At 38.4% G+C, this 15,000-nt stretch overlaps 1 protein-coding gene across 1 annotated transcript in view; it reads right to left on the bottom strand.

Annotated features, from left to right (window-relative positions):
- The window catches only part of LOC123518183, a 329,501-nt gene that overhangs the window by 168,861 nt on the left and 145,640 nt on the right, over window positions 1-15,000 (bottom strand). Inside the window, exon 2 of the mRNA XM_045278872.1 lies at window positions 12,559-12,601. Coding sequence (XP_045134807.1) covers window positions 12,559-12,601 — 43 coding nt within the window. The remainder of the gene's footprint in view (window positions 1-12,558; window positions 12,602-15,000) is intronic.

Below are 15,000 nucleotides of genomic sequence, written 5' to 3'. Positions count from 1 at the left end.
TCCTCTGCTAATTAGGTTTTAAATTCTGTCTATGTTTTCTGTATGAATAAATTGCGTGTCATCAGCATACTGGATGACAAGACAGTCAGAGACGTATGTTGCGAGGTCATTCACGTATATTAAAAACAAGATAGGCCCAAGCACTGATCCTTGAGGAACTCCAAAGGGGACTTCTAGCTTTTCTGAAACATGTCTGTCCATGCGTACAGATTGAGTTCTGTCACGAAGGTAATCTTTAAGCCAAAAAGTGTCTATTTTAAGTTTCTTTAGTTTCTTTAGTAATATTTCGTGATGTACACTGTCAAATGCTTTCGACAAATCGCACAGAGTAATTAATGGAAGGAGAAAAAAGTGAGTGTTTCATAATACAGCAAGGAGGAGGAGGAGGAGGAGGAGGAGGAGGAGGAGGAGGAGGAGGAGGAGGAGGAGGAGGAGGAGGAGGAGGAGGAGGAGGAGGAGGAGGAGGAGGAGGAGGAGGAGGAGGAGGAGGAGGAGGAGGAGGAGGAGGAGGAGGAGGAGGAGAAGGAGGAGGAGGAGGAGGAGGAGGAGGAGAGAGAGAGAGAGGAGAGAGAGAGAGAGAGAGAGAGAGAGAGAGAGAGAGAGAGAGAGAGAGAGATGGTTTAGAACTTTAGGATGACGGGAGAGAAAACAGGCAGGCTGGCAGCGAAAGCTGGAAGGAAGAGAGAGGGAGGGAGGGAGGAGGGGTAATGTGGAGGTGACGGCGTAGGTGAGGGAAATGGAAGGGTGTTGAGACATAATGAGGAGGAGTTTGGAGGAGATGAGATTCAGCTGAAAGGCGAGGCAAGGTGAAGGGAAATGAGGGATCCGCAGTATAAAAGTGATTCGCTTGATTATCATGATAAGAAGGACAGGAAGAAGACAACTGGAAGGTGAAGGAGCTAGAGGAACAGTACAAACAGGGAGAGGAGTAGGAGCAGGAGGAGGAGGAGGAGTAGGAAAAGTTTCAATGCATACAATAGTAGTAACTGTAGTAGTAGTAGTAGTAGTAGTAGTAGTAGTAGTAGTAGTAGTAGTAGTAGTAGTAGTAGTAGCAGCAGCATAGTGGTTACGGTAGTGGTAGTAGTAGCGGCAGTAGTAGTATCTTTTATTATCGTTGTTTGTTGTTGTTTTTACTGCTGTTATTGCTGTTGTGGTGGTTTTTCTTGATGAAGATGAAGATGATGATGATGATGATGATGATGATGCAGTTTTTCTGTTTCTAATACTAAGAGTAATAATACTAATAACTATAAAAATAACAATAATAATCATGATGAAGATGATAGTCAAATAATAATAATAATAATAAATAATAATAATAATAATAATAATAATAATAATAATAATAATAATAATAATAATAATAATAATAATAATAATAATAATAATAATAATAATAATAATAATAATAATAATAATAATAATTCCTCTCTTACTTCTATCACCACTACCAACCACAGCATTAACAAATTTAGTCCATTTTACGTATATAGAAGTTGTGTGCACTTCTGGGATACGTATGCATGTTACGAATCAGGGAATGAAGATCACAAATTAACTTGACCGTTCCTAAAAGGGCAGCTCTGACAATATTCCGGAATATAATTTTTTGAACCATAACATCAAATCTTTCGTGGCTGCAGCAACTACAAAAGATGTGTGAGTGTAAACCATTATTGTGTTAAACTTTCATGTGAAATAGATAAACTTGTTGGTCAAAAAGCAAGAGAAAATGCATGAAATCTTGCAACAAGTTCAGAGAATTTTCTGCCAAGATGAGGACTGAAACTGGTAGACGAGGTCATGATCACTGTGAATAAAGTCGAGTAGATGCAGATCTAAATGAAGATTTGAAAATATTTGTTGAAGCAAGAGAGTTAATGAGACGAGCACTGACTCTCCCTTACATCTTATACCACCTCTGTTCGTGAGGTTTCCGTGACAACCAAGATTTATACTCGCAAATGTTCAGTGTCTGTAAAAAATGCTCTGTTAGCTGAAAGAGAAAGTGTTCATGCAGCCAGTTCTTCATTATGACATTTGATTAAAACATGTAGTGGGACAGTAGCAGTGTCAGCATGAAAGAGAAGGTGTTCGCGCAGACAGTCCTTCATTATGATATCTGATTAAAACATGCAGCGGGGAGAGTAGCAGTGCGGCACACCGGAAGAGTGCCACGAGTACTATGTGATTTTGCAAGAAGGAAGAAATACTAAATATTAATTATATTAAAAAATACTTCCTGATATTTGGTTATTTAATGTATCACAAGAAAAATTAATTTGTCGGAAAGACGTAACACTCGTATATCTCTGAACCAACTTAGCCTGCGCTCCAGAAGTACTGTCATGTTTTATATTGATGGAAAAAGAACTCAGCAGGCTTTTTTTGTATTTCCGTGCTTCCGAACTGTCTCCCACCAAAAATACTATATAAAATTTTGTTGTTTGAACTCTGCAATTGTGTTTCTAAACCTACATTTTTCTTTATTTAAAAATTAGAAAAAAGCAAGTTTTCAAGTAGTGAAAAACATGAATATCATAATGGCGTCTAACACTTTGATATAAGAAATGTAAAGAGCATAATAAAAATAAAGTTATTGATGACGCCAGACTCCTCGTTCACCTAAAGTATGGGCGTGAGCTGCAGCGCCAGGCGAAGAAGAATGAAGCAGCATTTTTCTTTCAATCTCCCTCGGTATTTCAGTCTTCCTATCGACTGGGCAATTACACGTCAGTAAATTCTTCAAGTCTGATCGCCTCCCAATAACCTTTCCCGTTCCCCTCACCGGGATGCGCGCCAGATCATTGCCTATGGAAATTCGACCGACGTACATTCACCCCAAGAAGAACTCTTCTTGAAAACTTGATTCAAAAAACGGTTTCCCTTAGATAAGTTTACTCAAACAATCTCCTCCGTGATAAATACAGCCAATCTTTCGTAACAGTCACATTTAGCCTAACCTAATTTAACGCTAGGAATAAGTTGGATAAGATTTGGAGAAATCTTATAAATCGAACAAAATGTACTTCTTTACCATGGAAGACCCAAAGGCACACGTAAAAAGAAGAAAACTAGTGACAATATCGTAAATTTATGTTCATGGAATCAGCACGTAAGAAAAATCTTTAATACAAATAATCGTGAATGTATATATATACTTCTGGCAATGAATACTTTAATTGCGTTCAAGAGACGAGACTCACATTACCAGTGCCACCCAACATGCTCCTCTTAATAAAACCACAAGTGAAAGACCAAATCTCAATAATGAAAATATAACCACTCCTGTATTAAATTAGTGTCAGGAAAGGATTCTACCGGACGGTCACATGAAGAGAAAAGCCATCACCGCTCCGCCACTCAGCCTCCAACTGACTAATTAACTCAGTCCCATCACCTGGCATCCCGCTGCCTAGGTGGAGTCCGGCTACGATACTAATTAGAACAGGTGAGACTAGGCGACTAAGGTAACAGGAAACCAGAAAACACACACAAACACCTCTCTCTCTCTCTCTCTCTCTCTCTCTCTCTCTCTCTCTCTCTCTCTCTCTCTCTCTCTCTCTCTCTCTCTCTCTCTCTCTCTCTCTCTCTCTCTCTCTCTCTCTCTCTCTCTCTCTCTCTCTCTCTCTCTCTCTCTCTCTCTCTCTCTCTCTCTCTCTCTCTCATCCTCTAAACCTCTCAGCGCCAGGACAGAGTGAAATATAATCGCGAATAAAGTTTCCTTCTCCAAGATGGGGAGGGACCCGATGGGGAGAAGCTAGCTAAGGGTAAAGACAGAGAGAGAGAGAGAGAGAGAGAGAGAGAGAGAGAGAGAGAGTTAAAGAAGGAAAGATAAGACAAGAGAAGATATATATTGATAGATGTATAATATTTAACTTGTTGGAACCCTCTCTTTACTTGCCTATAGAATTGATGCGATGGAGGAAGAAACATGTGAGAGACAGAGAGAGAGAGAGAGAGAGAGAGAGAGAGAGAGAGAGAGAGAGAGAGAGAGAGAGAGAGAGAGAGAGAGAGAGAGAGAGAGAGAGAGAGAGTCGGTATGAGAATGAGATTAAACACACACACACACACACACACACACACACACACACACACACACACACACACACACACACACGCACACACACATTATACCTATACACACACAAACATGTAACAAAGAAACAAAGAAAAATTAAGACTGTTTATTTGTAAAGGATTTGCAGAGAGAGAGAGAGAGAGAGAGAGAGAGAGAGAGAGAGAGAGTATAACCCCTTTCTCTCTTCCAACGCTCACATTATCTTAAGCCGTGCTACCACCACCACCTTCATCACCGCCACCACCACCACCACCACCACCGCTGCCGCCGCCGCCGCCACCTAAACAAGCTGCCGGTTTCGCTAAGTTTGACGAAATTTTTACTCTCACAAGTTGTAATTCCAAGAAGCTGCAGGTGACACTTCGAGGAGGAGATATGGTCCATTGTCCTTTCTCCTTCCTCCTCCTCCTCCTCTCTCTCTCTCTCTCTCTCTCTCTCTCTCTCTCTCTCTCTCTCTCTCTCTCTCTCTCTCTCTCTCTCTCTCTCTCTCTCTCTCTCTCTCTCTCTCTCTCTCTCTCTCTCTCTCTCTCTCTCTCTCTCTCTCTCTCTCTCTCTCTCTCTCTCTCTCTCTCTCTCTCTCTCTCTCTCTCTCTCTCTCTCTCTCTCTCTCTCTCTCTCTCTCTCTCTCTCTCTCTCTCTCATCTTATGTGTCTCCTTTCTCTCATTCTTCTACTCCTTTGCTTTTTTTACTTTGCATCTTTCCTTTTATTTTTTCTCACTCTAACATTCTTTCTCCCTTTTATAGCTTTCTTCTTTTTATTGTTGTTGTCATTGTTGTTGTTTTTGTTTTTCTTACTTTATCTTTCTTTTTTTTCCTTTTCTTTTCTTTTCTTTTTTCAATGCATGGTACATAAGTGCACTGGAGACCCTCGCCAGCCTGCCTCGCCTTCGCATCTGTTTCCTTCTCATTTAACGTCCTTCTTACTTCTCGTCCTCCTCCTTCGTCTCTTCTTCTTCCATGCTCTTCTTCACCTTACTCTTCCCCTTCCCCATCTTCCTGTTCCTCCTCTTCATGCTCCTTCACTTCCTTCATCCTGTTTTCCATCCCCCTCCTCCTCCTTCTCCTTCTCCTCCTCTTCCTCCTCCTCTTCCTCCTCCTCCTCCTCCTCCTCCTCCTCCTCCTCCTCTTCATTAGTCGGGCAGCTCACCAGATGCTCTCGTTACACAGTGAAAGGTCTTCTGGTTTCTGTCCTTCCTGTGTTTGTATTCCCTTTTCATAATATATCAGACCTGGCATTATGGAGTGCACAGTTTCGTTTCACCTTCCTCACACCTGCTGCTCGTCCCTCATAACTAAATTCTTCCGTCAACCAACTCCTTTACCCCAATGCATGCACCACCACAGCCTTCCTTCTCCCCTTCATTCTAAAACACCTAATTTTACTGCCTTCCCAATTTTGTCTATTTTCCTTGAACAGGTATTCTACATAATCTGACATGACATTTTTTTTTCCTTTTCCCTAAACGTCTTCCTCTTTACTTTTTTTTCCACTTGATTTCTTGAAGACGTTAATTCACTGGTCTTGATATATGTTATTTTCGTTTTCTCTTCCATAAAAATACATTCTCGAAAACACCATGTACATTTTTTTTCCTTTTCTCCACACGCTGTCCTGTTATTATTTCCTTCATTCTTAAAGGCCTTACTTCACTACCTTGTTAATACTGCATTACTCTTGTTTTATTTTTTTCTTCTGTACGCACAGACTCTTCAGTATCATGTTCCCTTTTCTCCTTTCCCTAAACCTCGTTCTCCTATTCACCGCTATCCTTATCTTCGTAAGCTTCCTTCCTTCACTCTCAAAAGCCTCAAATCGCTACCTTTCCACTATTATCTACCATTTTTTTCTTCCGCTCGACACACATTTCTCGAAATACCATGTCCATGTTTATCTTTGATCCTTTTCTCTTCACCCTATCTTCTCGTTCACCACTCTCCTTATCTTCCCGAGCTTCTCTCTTTCACTATCAAAGGCCTCAATTCATAGCGTTCCCAATGCTACCTGACCCTTGCTTTCTTTTTCCTCTGAGCACACATACCTGTCCCCCCCAACTCTAACATCATGTCTTTATCCTTCCCCTACACCTGGTCCTCTTATTCGGCACTCCTTTACCTGTCTCGGCTTCTTTTTTCCCTCCCGCACTCAATGTCCCGCCACCACGCCCTCCGGCTCACCCTCTTCCTACGCAGCACAAGGTACCTTTCTCGTAAAGTAACACAGAAATGGAGAAAAAAAAGAGTGAGAGAGGGATAAGAGCTCCTTGCCGTGTGTGTGTGTGTGTGTGTGTGTGTGTGTGTGTGTGTGTGTGTGTGTGTGTGTGTGTGTGTGTGTGTGTGTGTGTGGAGGCAGCAGAAGCGTCGGCTAGAACATGTGTGGGTTTGACTGCCAGTAGAGAGGAGTAGATCGCGTGACTTGTTTTCTTATGTTCGAGCTTAGGAAAGACAAACAAAAAAAACATAAACATCAACGTCTACCACGTGAACTCTGCAATGTCGAAGAATTTACTTATCGAGCACTGAGTTCAATTAATGTATTCAAAGTTAAATTGGTGACATGTTTTATATGACATTGTATACTTAACATCTTCCTATTCACTTTTCATAGTACATTTCGCTTCACTATTATCTGTGTCTCAGTATCATAAAGTGTTATGGATTCTAAAAGTCTTCCACTGTTCTGTAAAATATATAAATGAGGATAAGATGTAAAGCTGAATGGCTATTGTTTGGCAAATAGCGCAAAAAACGAGCGTAAGAGATTACATCTTTATCTACAATTCAATATATTCCATCAACCATTATGGAAGTCACAGAAAGGAAAGGAAAGCATCATTAGTTTGATGAAGCTATGCAAAACATGTAAAAAGTGAATACACATCCAGAGTGCATATATATATATATATATATATATATATATATATATATATATATATATATATATATATATATATATATATATATATATATATATATATATATATATATATATATATATATATATATATATATATATATATATATATATATATATATATATATATATATATATATATATATATATATATATATTGTACAGCACTTCATATTTTTTTTCATAAACTCATATGCTCTCCTAAGCCTAAAGACCGGGTTTTTATTATTATTTTTTTTATAACCGGGAAGGAAATGCCAGATTTCAAATGTTGCGGAAATACAATTCCATTACAACGAAATATCACACAAGACATTTCTTGTTAAACACAACATGACAAACATTACACGGTTGCAGGAAATGAGAGCTATCAAACAAACACCACACAGCAAACAGAAAACCAGGAGAATAAAGAGGCTTTTTGCTATTGCAGTGCGACGCCAATGCTGCTCTCTAACCTGGACGTGTTTCCAGGCGGCCCACTATGCACTATACCTACTATGTGCCCTCCCCGCTGCTGTCCACGCAAACACTCCACCCTCACCCCTCACCCTCACCTTCACCTGACCCCACACAAATATTTCTGGATCATCTGAGAATGAACACAGGGACGAACGTTTCACTCCCCTCCCTTCCTACCTCTTCCCAACATGGCCTTCCCTCCCTTATCACTCCTCTCCCCACCGCTATCTCCTGCTCCTTCTCCCCTCCCTCCATGCTTTCGTCCTCCCCACCAGCTCACTGCACAGACCCCAAATTTCATTACTAACCAGGGTTGTCCAGAGAGGGGAGGTGGGGGTGAAGAGGGCACTTACGTATGTGACCACGGAATTGGGAAAAGGAGGAAACAGGAGAGGGTGAGGAAAAGGGGAAAAGAGGTAAGAAAAGAGGAGTAAGGATGGAGAGGGAAGGGATAAAGAGGTATAATTCTGAGTTTCTTCCCGAGAGAGGTTCTCTAAGGTGCCCACAAAGTCCAATTCTGTGGATCACTAGAATGCGCAAGAGGGTTGTCTCAGGGGAGTGTGTGTGTGTGTGTGTGTGTGTGTGTGTGTGTGTGTGTTATTCACCACCACCATCACCACCACGGTGCCTGCTGGTCACCCAATCAGCCTTTCCCTTACGGAAAGAACTTAGAGCTCATAGTGACCGATCTTCGGATAAGACTGAGACCACATTAAACATCACACACACCGGGAAAGCGAAGCCACAACCCCTCGAGTTACATCCCGCACATGTTTACTGCTAGGTGAACAGGAGGCTACACATTGACTCGCCGAACCCGGGATTCGAAATCGTGTGTGTGTGTGTGTGTGTGTGTGTGTGTGTGTGTGTGTGTGTGTGTGTGTGTGTGTGTGTGTGTGTGTGTGTGTGTGTGTGTGTGTGTGTGTGTGTGTGTGTGTGTGTGTGTTTGTGTGTGTGTGTGTGTAATTCACTGTTTGATCTGCTGCAGTCTCTGACGAGACAGCCAGACGTTACCCTATGGAACGAGCTCAGAGCTCATTATTTCCGATCTTCGGATATGCCTGAGACCAGGCACACACCACACACCGGGACAACAAGGTCACAACTCCTCGATTTACATCCCGTACCTACTCACTGCTAGGTGAACAGGGGCTACACGTGAAAGGAGACACACCCAAATATCTCCACCGGGCCGGGGAATCGAACCCCGGTCCTCTGGCTTGTGAAGCCAGTGTTCTAACCACTGAGCTACCGGGCCGTGTGTGTGTGTGTGTGTGTGTGTGTGTGTGTGTGTGTGTGTGTGTGAGTTGAGAGAGAGAGAGAGAGAGAGAGAGAGAGAGAGAGAGAGAGAGAGAGAGAGAGAGAGAGAGAGAGAGAGAGAGAGAGAGAGAGAGAGAGAGAGAGAGAGAGAGAGAGAGAGAGAGAGAGAGAGAGAGAGAGAGAGAGAGAGAGAGAGAGAGAGAGAGAGAGAGAGAGAGAGAGAGAGAGAGAGAGAGAATTTTTCGTAAGTACATATACTCGTATATGTGGAAGTGTAGAAACATTAACAGCTACATCCAAAACTCTTGAAATAATATGAGAGATTAGAGATAACCTGTGCGCGAACGCGCATACACACACACACACACACACACACACACACACACACACACACACACACACACACACACACACACACACACACACACACGCCCGGTAGCTCAGTGGTTAGAGCGCTGGCTTCACAAGCCAGAGGACCGGGGATCGATTCCCCGGCCGGGTGGAGATATTTGGGTGTGTCTCCTTTCACGTGTAGCCCCTGTTCACCTAGCAGTGAGTAGGTACGGGATGTAAATCGAGGAGTTGTGACCTTGTTGTCCCGGTGTGTGGTGTGTGCCTGGTCTCAGGCATATCCGAAGATCGGAAATAATGAGCTCTGAGCTCGTTCTGTAGGGCAACGTCTGGCTGTCTCGTCAGAGACTGCAGCAGATCAAACAGTGAAACACACAGCAACCTATGAAAAGACGGGCAACAAAAAAGAATCATAAACTAGGACACGGAAAATAGAACGGAGATAAGCAACGACAATGGTAAGAAGAGGAAAGAAATTACAAAAAAAGTAAAAAAAGATCCAGGCACGCGAGCAGACAGAAAGACCTCGGATGAGACAAAGAAAATTCATACAAAACAGACTAAACATGGACTCGGACACGCCCAACCCAACGCTCCTCCCCATTCTCCTGCTCCTCCTCTTCCCTTCCTCCCGCTTTCAACCTTGCGTCTCCCCAATCCCCAACATGCTTATTCCTACACGGCCTCTCCCTTACTTTAACTCTTGGCCTTCCTATAAAAATAAATTAGGCAATTCTAACTATTTTTTCCCACAATATTTCAATAAATAGTAGGTAAATGAGTGGGTGGTATTACTAATTCTAATACTAATACTACTTTCTACATATCAGGACGACAGTTCGAGAGCGCAAATAATAATAAAGCATTAATAATGTCACTCTAAAAAGAAGCAAGAGAAGCAAAACAGCCTGCAAGTGTAAGTCTTGAGGTGTCATGATATTCTACATTTGAAATACTTTACGACAAAAGACCGAGACAGAAAGAGAGAAAGAGTTGTAAGATTCTCCAACGAAAATAGTGAAGCAGGTAAGATACTGGCTAACCCTTGCACTATTAAGGTAGACGGGAAAGGGTCAACGGTAAGCAAAAAATATATATATTGTGCAGCTGGTTCGCAGTGGGGAGGGCAGAGACATGCAGTTTTCAAGTACAATAAATAGCAACGACTAGAAATAGCAAGAGATGTATATCACGATGGTGAGATAAATTTAAGATAGTCTTTTTAGAATCGAAATTGATATAATGTTAAAATCTTATTCGAGGCAGAAACACTCGGTACATCGTAAGATAATTTGCAGTTAGGAGAAAGACATGATCACTTAACTTTATATAAACTGTATTAGGAAGACAGATTTGTGAGAGAATCCTTATGATGGTTATTCCAAGTACGTACGTTCAGCATGAAGGACAACGATATCTGAGTCAATGAAGAGGAGATGGTTGTGTGAAAGCTTGTTTGGAATTGATAGATAAAGGAAGCGTAACCAGACAATGAGCTTGTACAAAAGCATAGGTAGTTCCGGAGAATAAAAGAAGGAAGGAACTTCATTTGGTTAGACAGTAAGCTCCTTACACTACCCAGAAAATAAAAGCCAAAAGAATATAATATTCGCTACCGCAAGTTCAGGTGACAGCATTACACAAATATGTTCAATGGTGTTAGGAAGGCAGGAACCAATTCATCATACGTACAATACAGCTGATCCAAGACTTTGACTTTGCAGTATTACCTCAAGACATAATGCCGGCAACTGTATACTGTTAAGTGTATGATGAGCGGCATCTGGCGCCTCTCATATGGGCAAAAGTCGAAGAAATTAAAAAATGCGCAAAAAGAATAACCGTCGGTTAGTGTTCAACTGTAGCTAAGAAGAGTTCGGAAGAGAGTTTCCAGCCAGGGCAAGGTAAACATCCATTAACAATAGTGATGAAATAGCACTGAAACACTGTACCACAAATCTTCCTAATTTTTTTTGTGTGACTGGTAGATTACATACAGTTTTCTCAATGCTTTACAGAACTGCCTATGTTTCCTCGTCTTTCACTGATAGCATAGTTTACTCAGAATGTAATTAGAATGTGACATGAAATAACAAATTCAAGTAAGAAAGTTAGGTTTAAAAAAATAAGAAAGAATTTGTTCTCAAAGAGTGGTACATGAGTGAAATGGAGTCAGTAATCAAGTTGTTAATGCTAAGTCATTAAGGAGATCTAAAAGAAGATTAGATAAATGTATGGAAGGGGTGTTTCAAAGAATGACTGCAATATATGTATATGCTTAACCGGTTATTGCATCTTTTTTATTCTGTTATATTCTAATATATATATATATATATATATATATATATATATATATATATATATATATATATATATATATATATATATATATATATATATATATATATATATATATATATATATATATAGAGAGAGAGAGAGAGAGAGAGAGAGAGAGAGAGAGAGAGAGAGAGGTTAGAGAGAGTTAGGTTAGAGAGAGAGAGGTTAGAGGTTAGAGAGGAGAGGAGAGAGAGAGAGAGAGTTAGGTTAGAGAGAGAGAGAGAGAGAGAGAGAGAGAGAGAGAGAGAGAGAGAGAGAGAGAGATATATATATATATATATATATATATATATATATATATATATATATATATATATATATATATATATATATATATATATATATATATATATATATATATATATATATATATATATATATATATATATATATATATATATATATATATATATATATATATATATATATATATATATATATATATATATATATATATATATATATATATATATATATATATATATATATATATATATATATATATATATATATGCATACGTAAGAGAAACAGACATTAATTACCATAAGATCTTTTTAATCCTTAGCAAATATCTAAGTTGACGCAAAACACTTCATTTTTAAGATCATGTCTCGTGTTACTTAACATAACTTTATATCATAACTGTCAAATACAAATATGTAAAACCTAGGAATTATACAAATTTATGTCGTTATCTACTTCAGCTCAGATCCTAACGCTATGTACTTTTTTTTTTTTTAAAGGTTTATTACTTTTAAGGTTTGAATGTACGTACTTGTGTTCTGATTTATTATAGGTATTGTATAGGGAGATCTTTGGAAAATACCGTCTATCTGGTTGATATTTTTAGAGTAGAAGATATTTTATGCCTGATGGCAATGTGTAATGTATTTGTTTTTTTATAGTTTTACTGTCTGATTTCATAATTTTTATAGATAATTTGTATTTTATTGGACCAATGTATTCTATTTATTGTATTTTATAGTGTATCTTGTTGTGGTCAATAAAATAATAATAATAATAATAATAATACATACAATTAACACTACTACTACTATTACTATTATTACTACCATCATTACCAGTAACACTATCACTACTATTACTACCATCAACATTCTCAAAACAACTTCAGCAGAAAAATTACTCACCGGGCACAAGCAGCGCCAGCAGCCACAGGGGAAGGAGACCGCCCTGCAAAAAGGAAAAACAAAAAATGTGTTAGGTTAGTGTTCAAGGACCAGGCTCAACACTTTCCCAGATACTGATGCAGCTGGGACGCCTTGCCATGTTTTGCTTTGTGAGAGAGAGAGAGAGAGAGAGAGAGAGAGAGAGAGAGAGAGAGAGAGAGAGAGAGAGAGAGAGAGAGAGAGAGAGAGAGAGAGAGAGAGAGAGAGAGAGAGAGACGGACAGTGTTTTGTGTGTGTGTGTGTGTGTGTGTGTGTGTGTGTGTGTGTGTGTGTGTGTGTGTGTGTGTGTGTGTGTGTGTGTGTGTGTGTGTGTGTGTGTGTGTGTGTGTGTGTGTGTGTGTGTGTGTGTGTGTGTGTGTGTGTGTGTGTGTGTGTGTGTGTGTGTGTGTGTGTGTGTGTGTGTGTGTATGTTAATTGTGTAATCGTATCTTTATCCTTATGTGATACCATCGTCCTCCTCCTCCTCCTTCTCCTTTCCCTCCTCCTCCTTCTTCTTCTCCTCCTCTTCGTCCTCCTGCAGTTTTTTTTCCTCGCCAGCAGATCTTCAAAGCCACGTGCGGGGACACATAAGCGCCACACTGCGGGTCTATCCGGCTCACAACTCCCCTGGCTGGCTGAAGCTCTCCAAGACACAGGCAGGCACGTGTACCGCCAGAGGATCACGGTGACAAAGGGAATAAAAAAGTTACACTAAAAATGTAATAATGAAACACTAATTCATGGTACACGAAAATGGACATTGTGGTGATGGAAAGAGATACACTAACACAGCCATGAGACATTACACCTGAAGATATGTGCAAATCTAGAAATCTTGTAGAAAATATAGATGTACTTCCTGAAAAAAATAAGAACAAATAAACATAAAATCCATGGCGAGAAAAATGTAATAGCGTCAATAACAAATAAATGAAGTGCTATGAGTATAATTAAACTTTTTCGTGCTTTTTTTTTTTTTGCACACTGACACTTGCTATTACAAATCACAGCTTCTTTTTGTTTCCTATTTGCAACGTAAAGTGTTTAATTACACTAATTGTTAAAATACACTGAGCCATCATACTGACGTGAGAAGTGGCGGACTTTGCACATCAACTCTGTACACATGACATAAATAATGAAGAAAATAGCTTAACACGGGACACAGGCACACAGAGTGACAAGGTACTTCCATTACTAAACTAGACATAACATAGGAAAATAAGGGAAGCTGCAAGAAGCCTTCAGGTATACAAGTGGCAGTCGCCGTATGAAATATGCCTACCTATTTCCACTTATCATCCACATCTTTAAATCTGTCTAATCTGCTCTTACATCTCTCTGGTGACTCAATACTAACAACTTGATCACAGAGTTTCATCCATCTACTGTTCTATTTGAGAACCGGTTCCTTCCTCTATCTTTGTTATGTCTAATTTTTTTCAAGCTTCAACCCTTTATTTCTTGTTGTATCCTTGATAATTGATCATAACAATTTTGCTTAACTTACGTCATGGTAAGTCAGGTGTCCTCAACCCTTTTTATCTTATGTATCCCTTGAAGTTTTTCCACAATGAAGCATCAGGAGGGGTAAAAAGAAATGCCAAGTGACATAATTCTGTTTCCTTGTTAACGTCGTCATCTAGTGTCCTGGTTGTAGTGGAGGACACATCTAGCGTAGCGCATGTTGGCCACTTTCCACAAATACGTAGGTTTGGACTTATTCAAAACCGAAGTATTTAAAAAAAAAAAACCTGCCACATATCCCAAAATAAGAGATGTAATTCTCTTCTTAATCTATCTCATAATATTTCCTATTAATCGGTGGCGTTCTCATTGCTTATAATGTCTTCTTTCTCCTTCCAATGCATATTTTCAGCTCTTGGCTGCTTATTTATTATAAGAATCTATCAATAAAACAATAATGAATATCACCATTATTATTATTATTATTATTATTATTATTATTATTATTATTATTATTATTATTATTATTATTATATTATTATTATTATTATTATTATTATTATTATTATTATTATTATTATTATTATTATTATTATAATAATAATAATAATTATTATTATTATTATTATTATTATTATTATTATTATTATTATTATTATTATTATTATTATTATTATTATTATTATTATTATTATTATTATTATTATTATTATTATTATTATTATTATTATTATTATTATTATTATTATTATTATTATTATTATTATTATTATTATTATTATTATTATTATTATTATTATTATTATTATTATTATTATTATCATTTATTATTATTATTATTATTATTATTATTATTATTATTATTATTATTATTATCATTATTATTGATTATATTATTATCATCAATATTATTGTATTATTATTATTATTATTATTATTATTATTATTATTATTATT

Source organism: Portunus trituberculatus, chromosome 43 (assembly GCF_017591435.1).
Source record: "Portunus trituberculatus isolate SZX2019 chromosome 43, ASM1759143v1, whole genome shotgun sequence".
Lineage (NCBI taxonomy): Eukaryota > Metazoa > Arthropoda > Malacostraca > Decapoda > Portunidae > Portunus > Portunus trituberculatus.
This window is presented reverse-complemented; position numbering and strand designations above follow the sequence as displayed.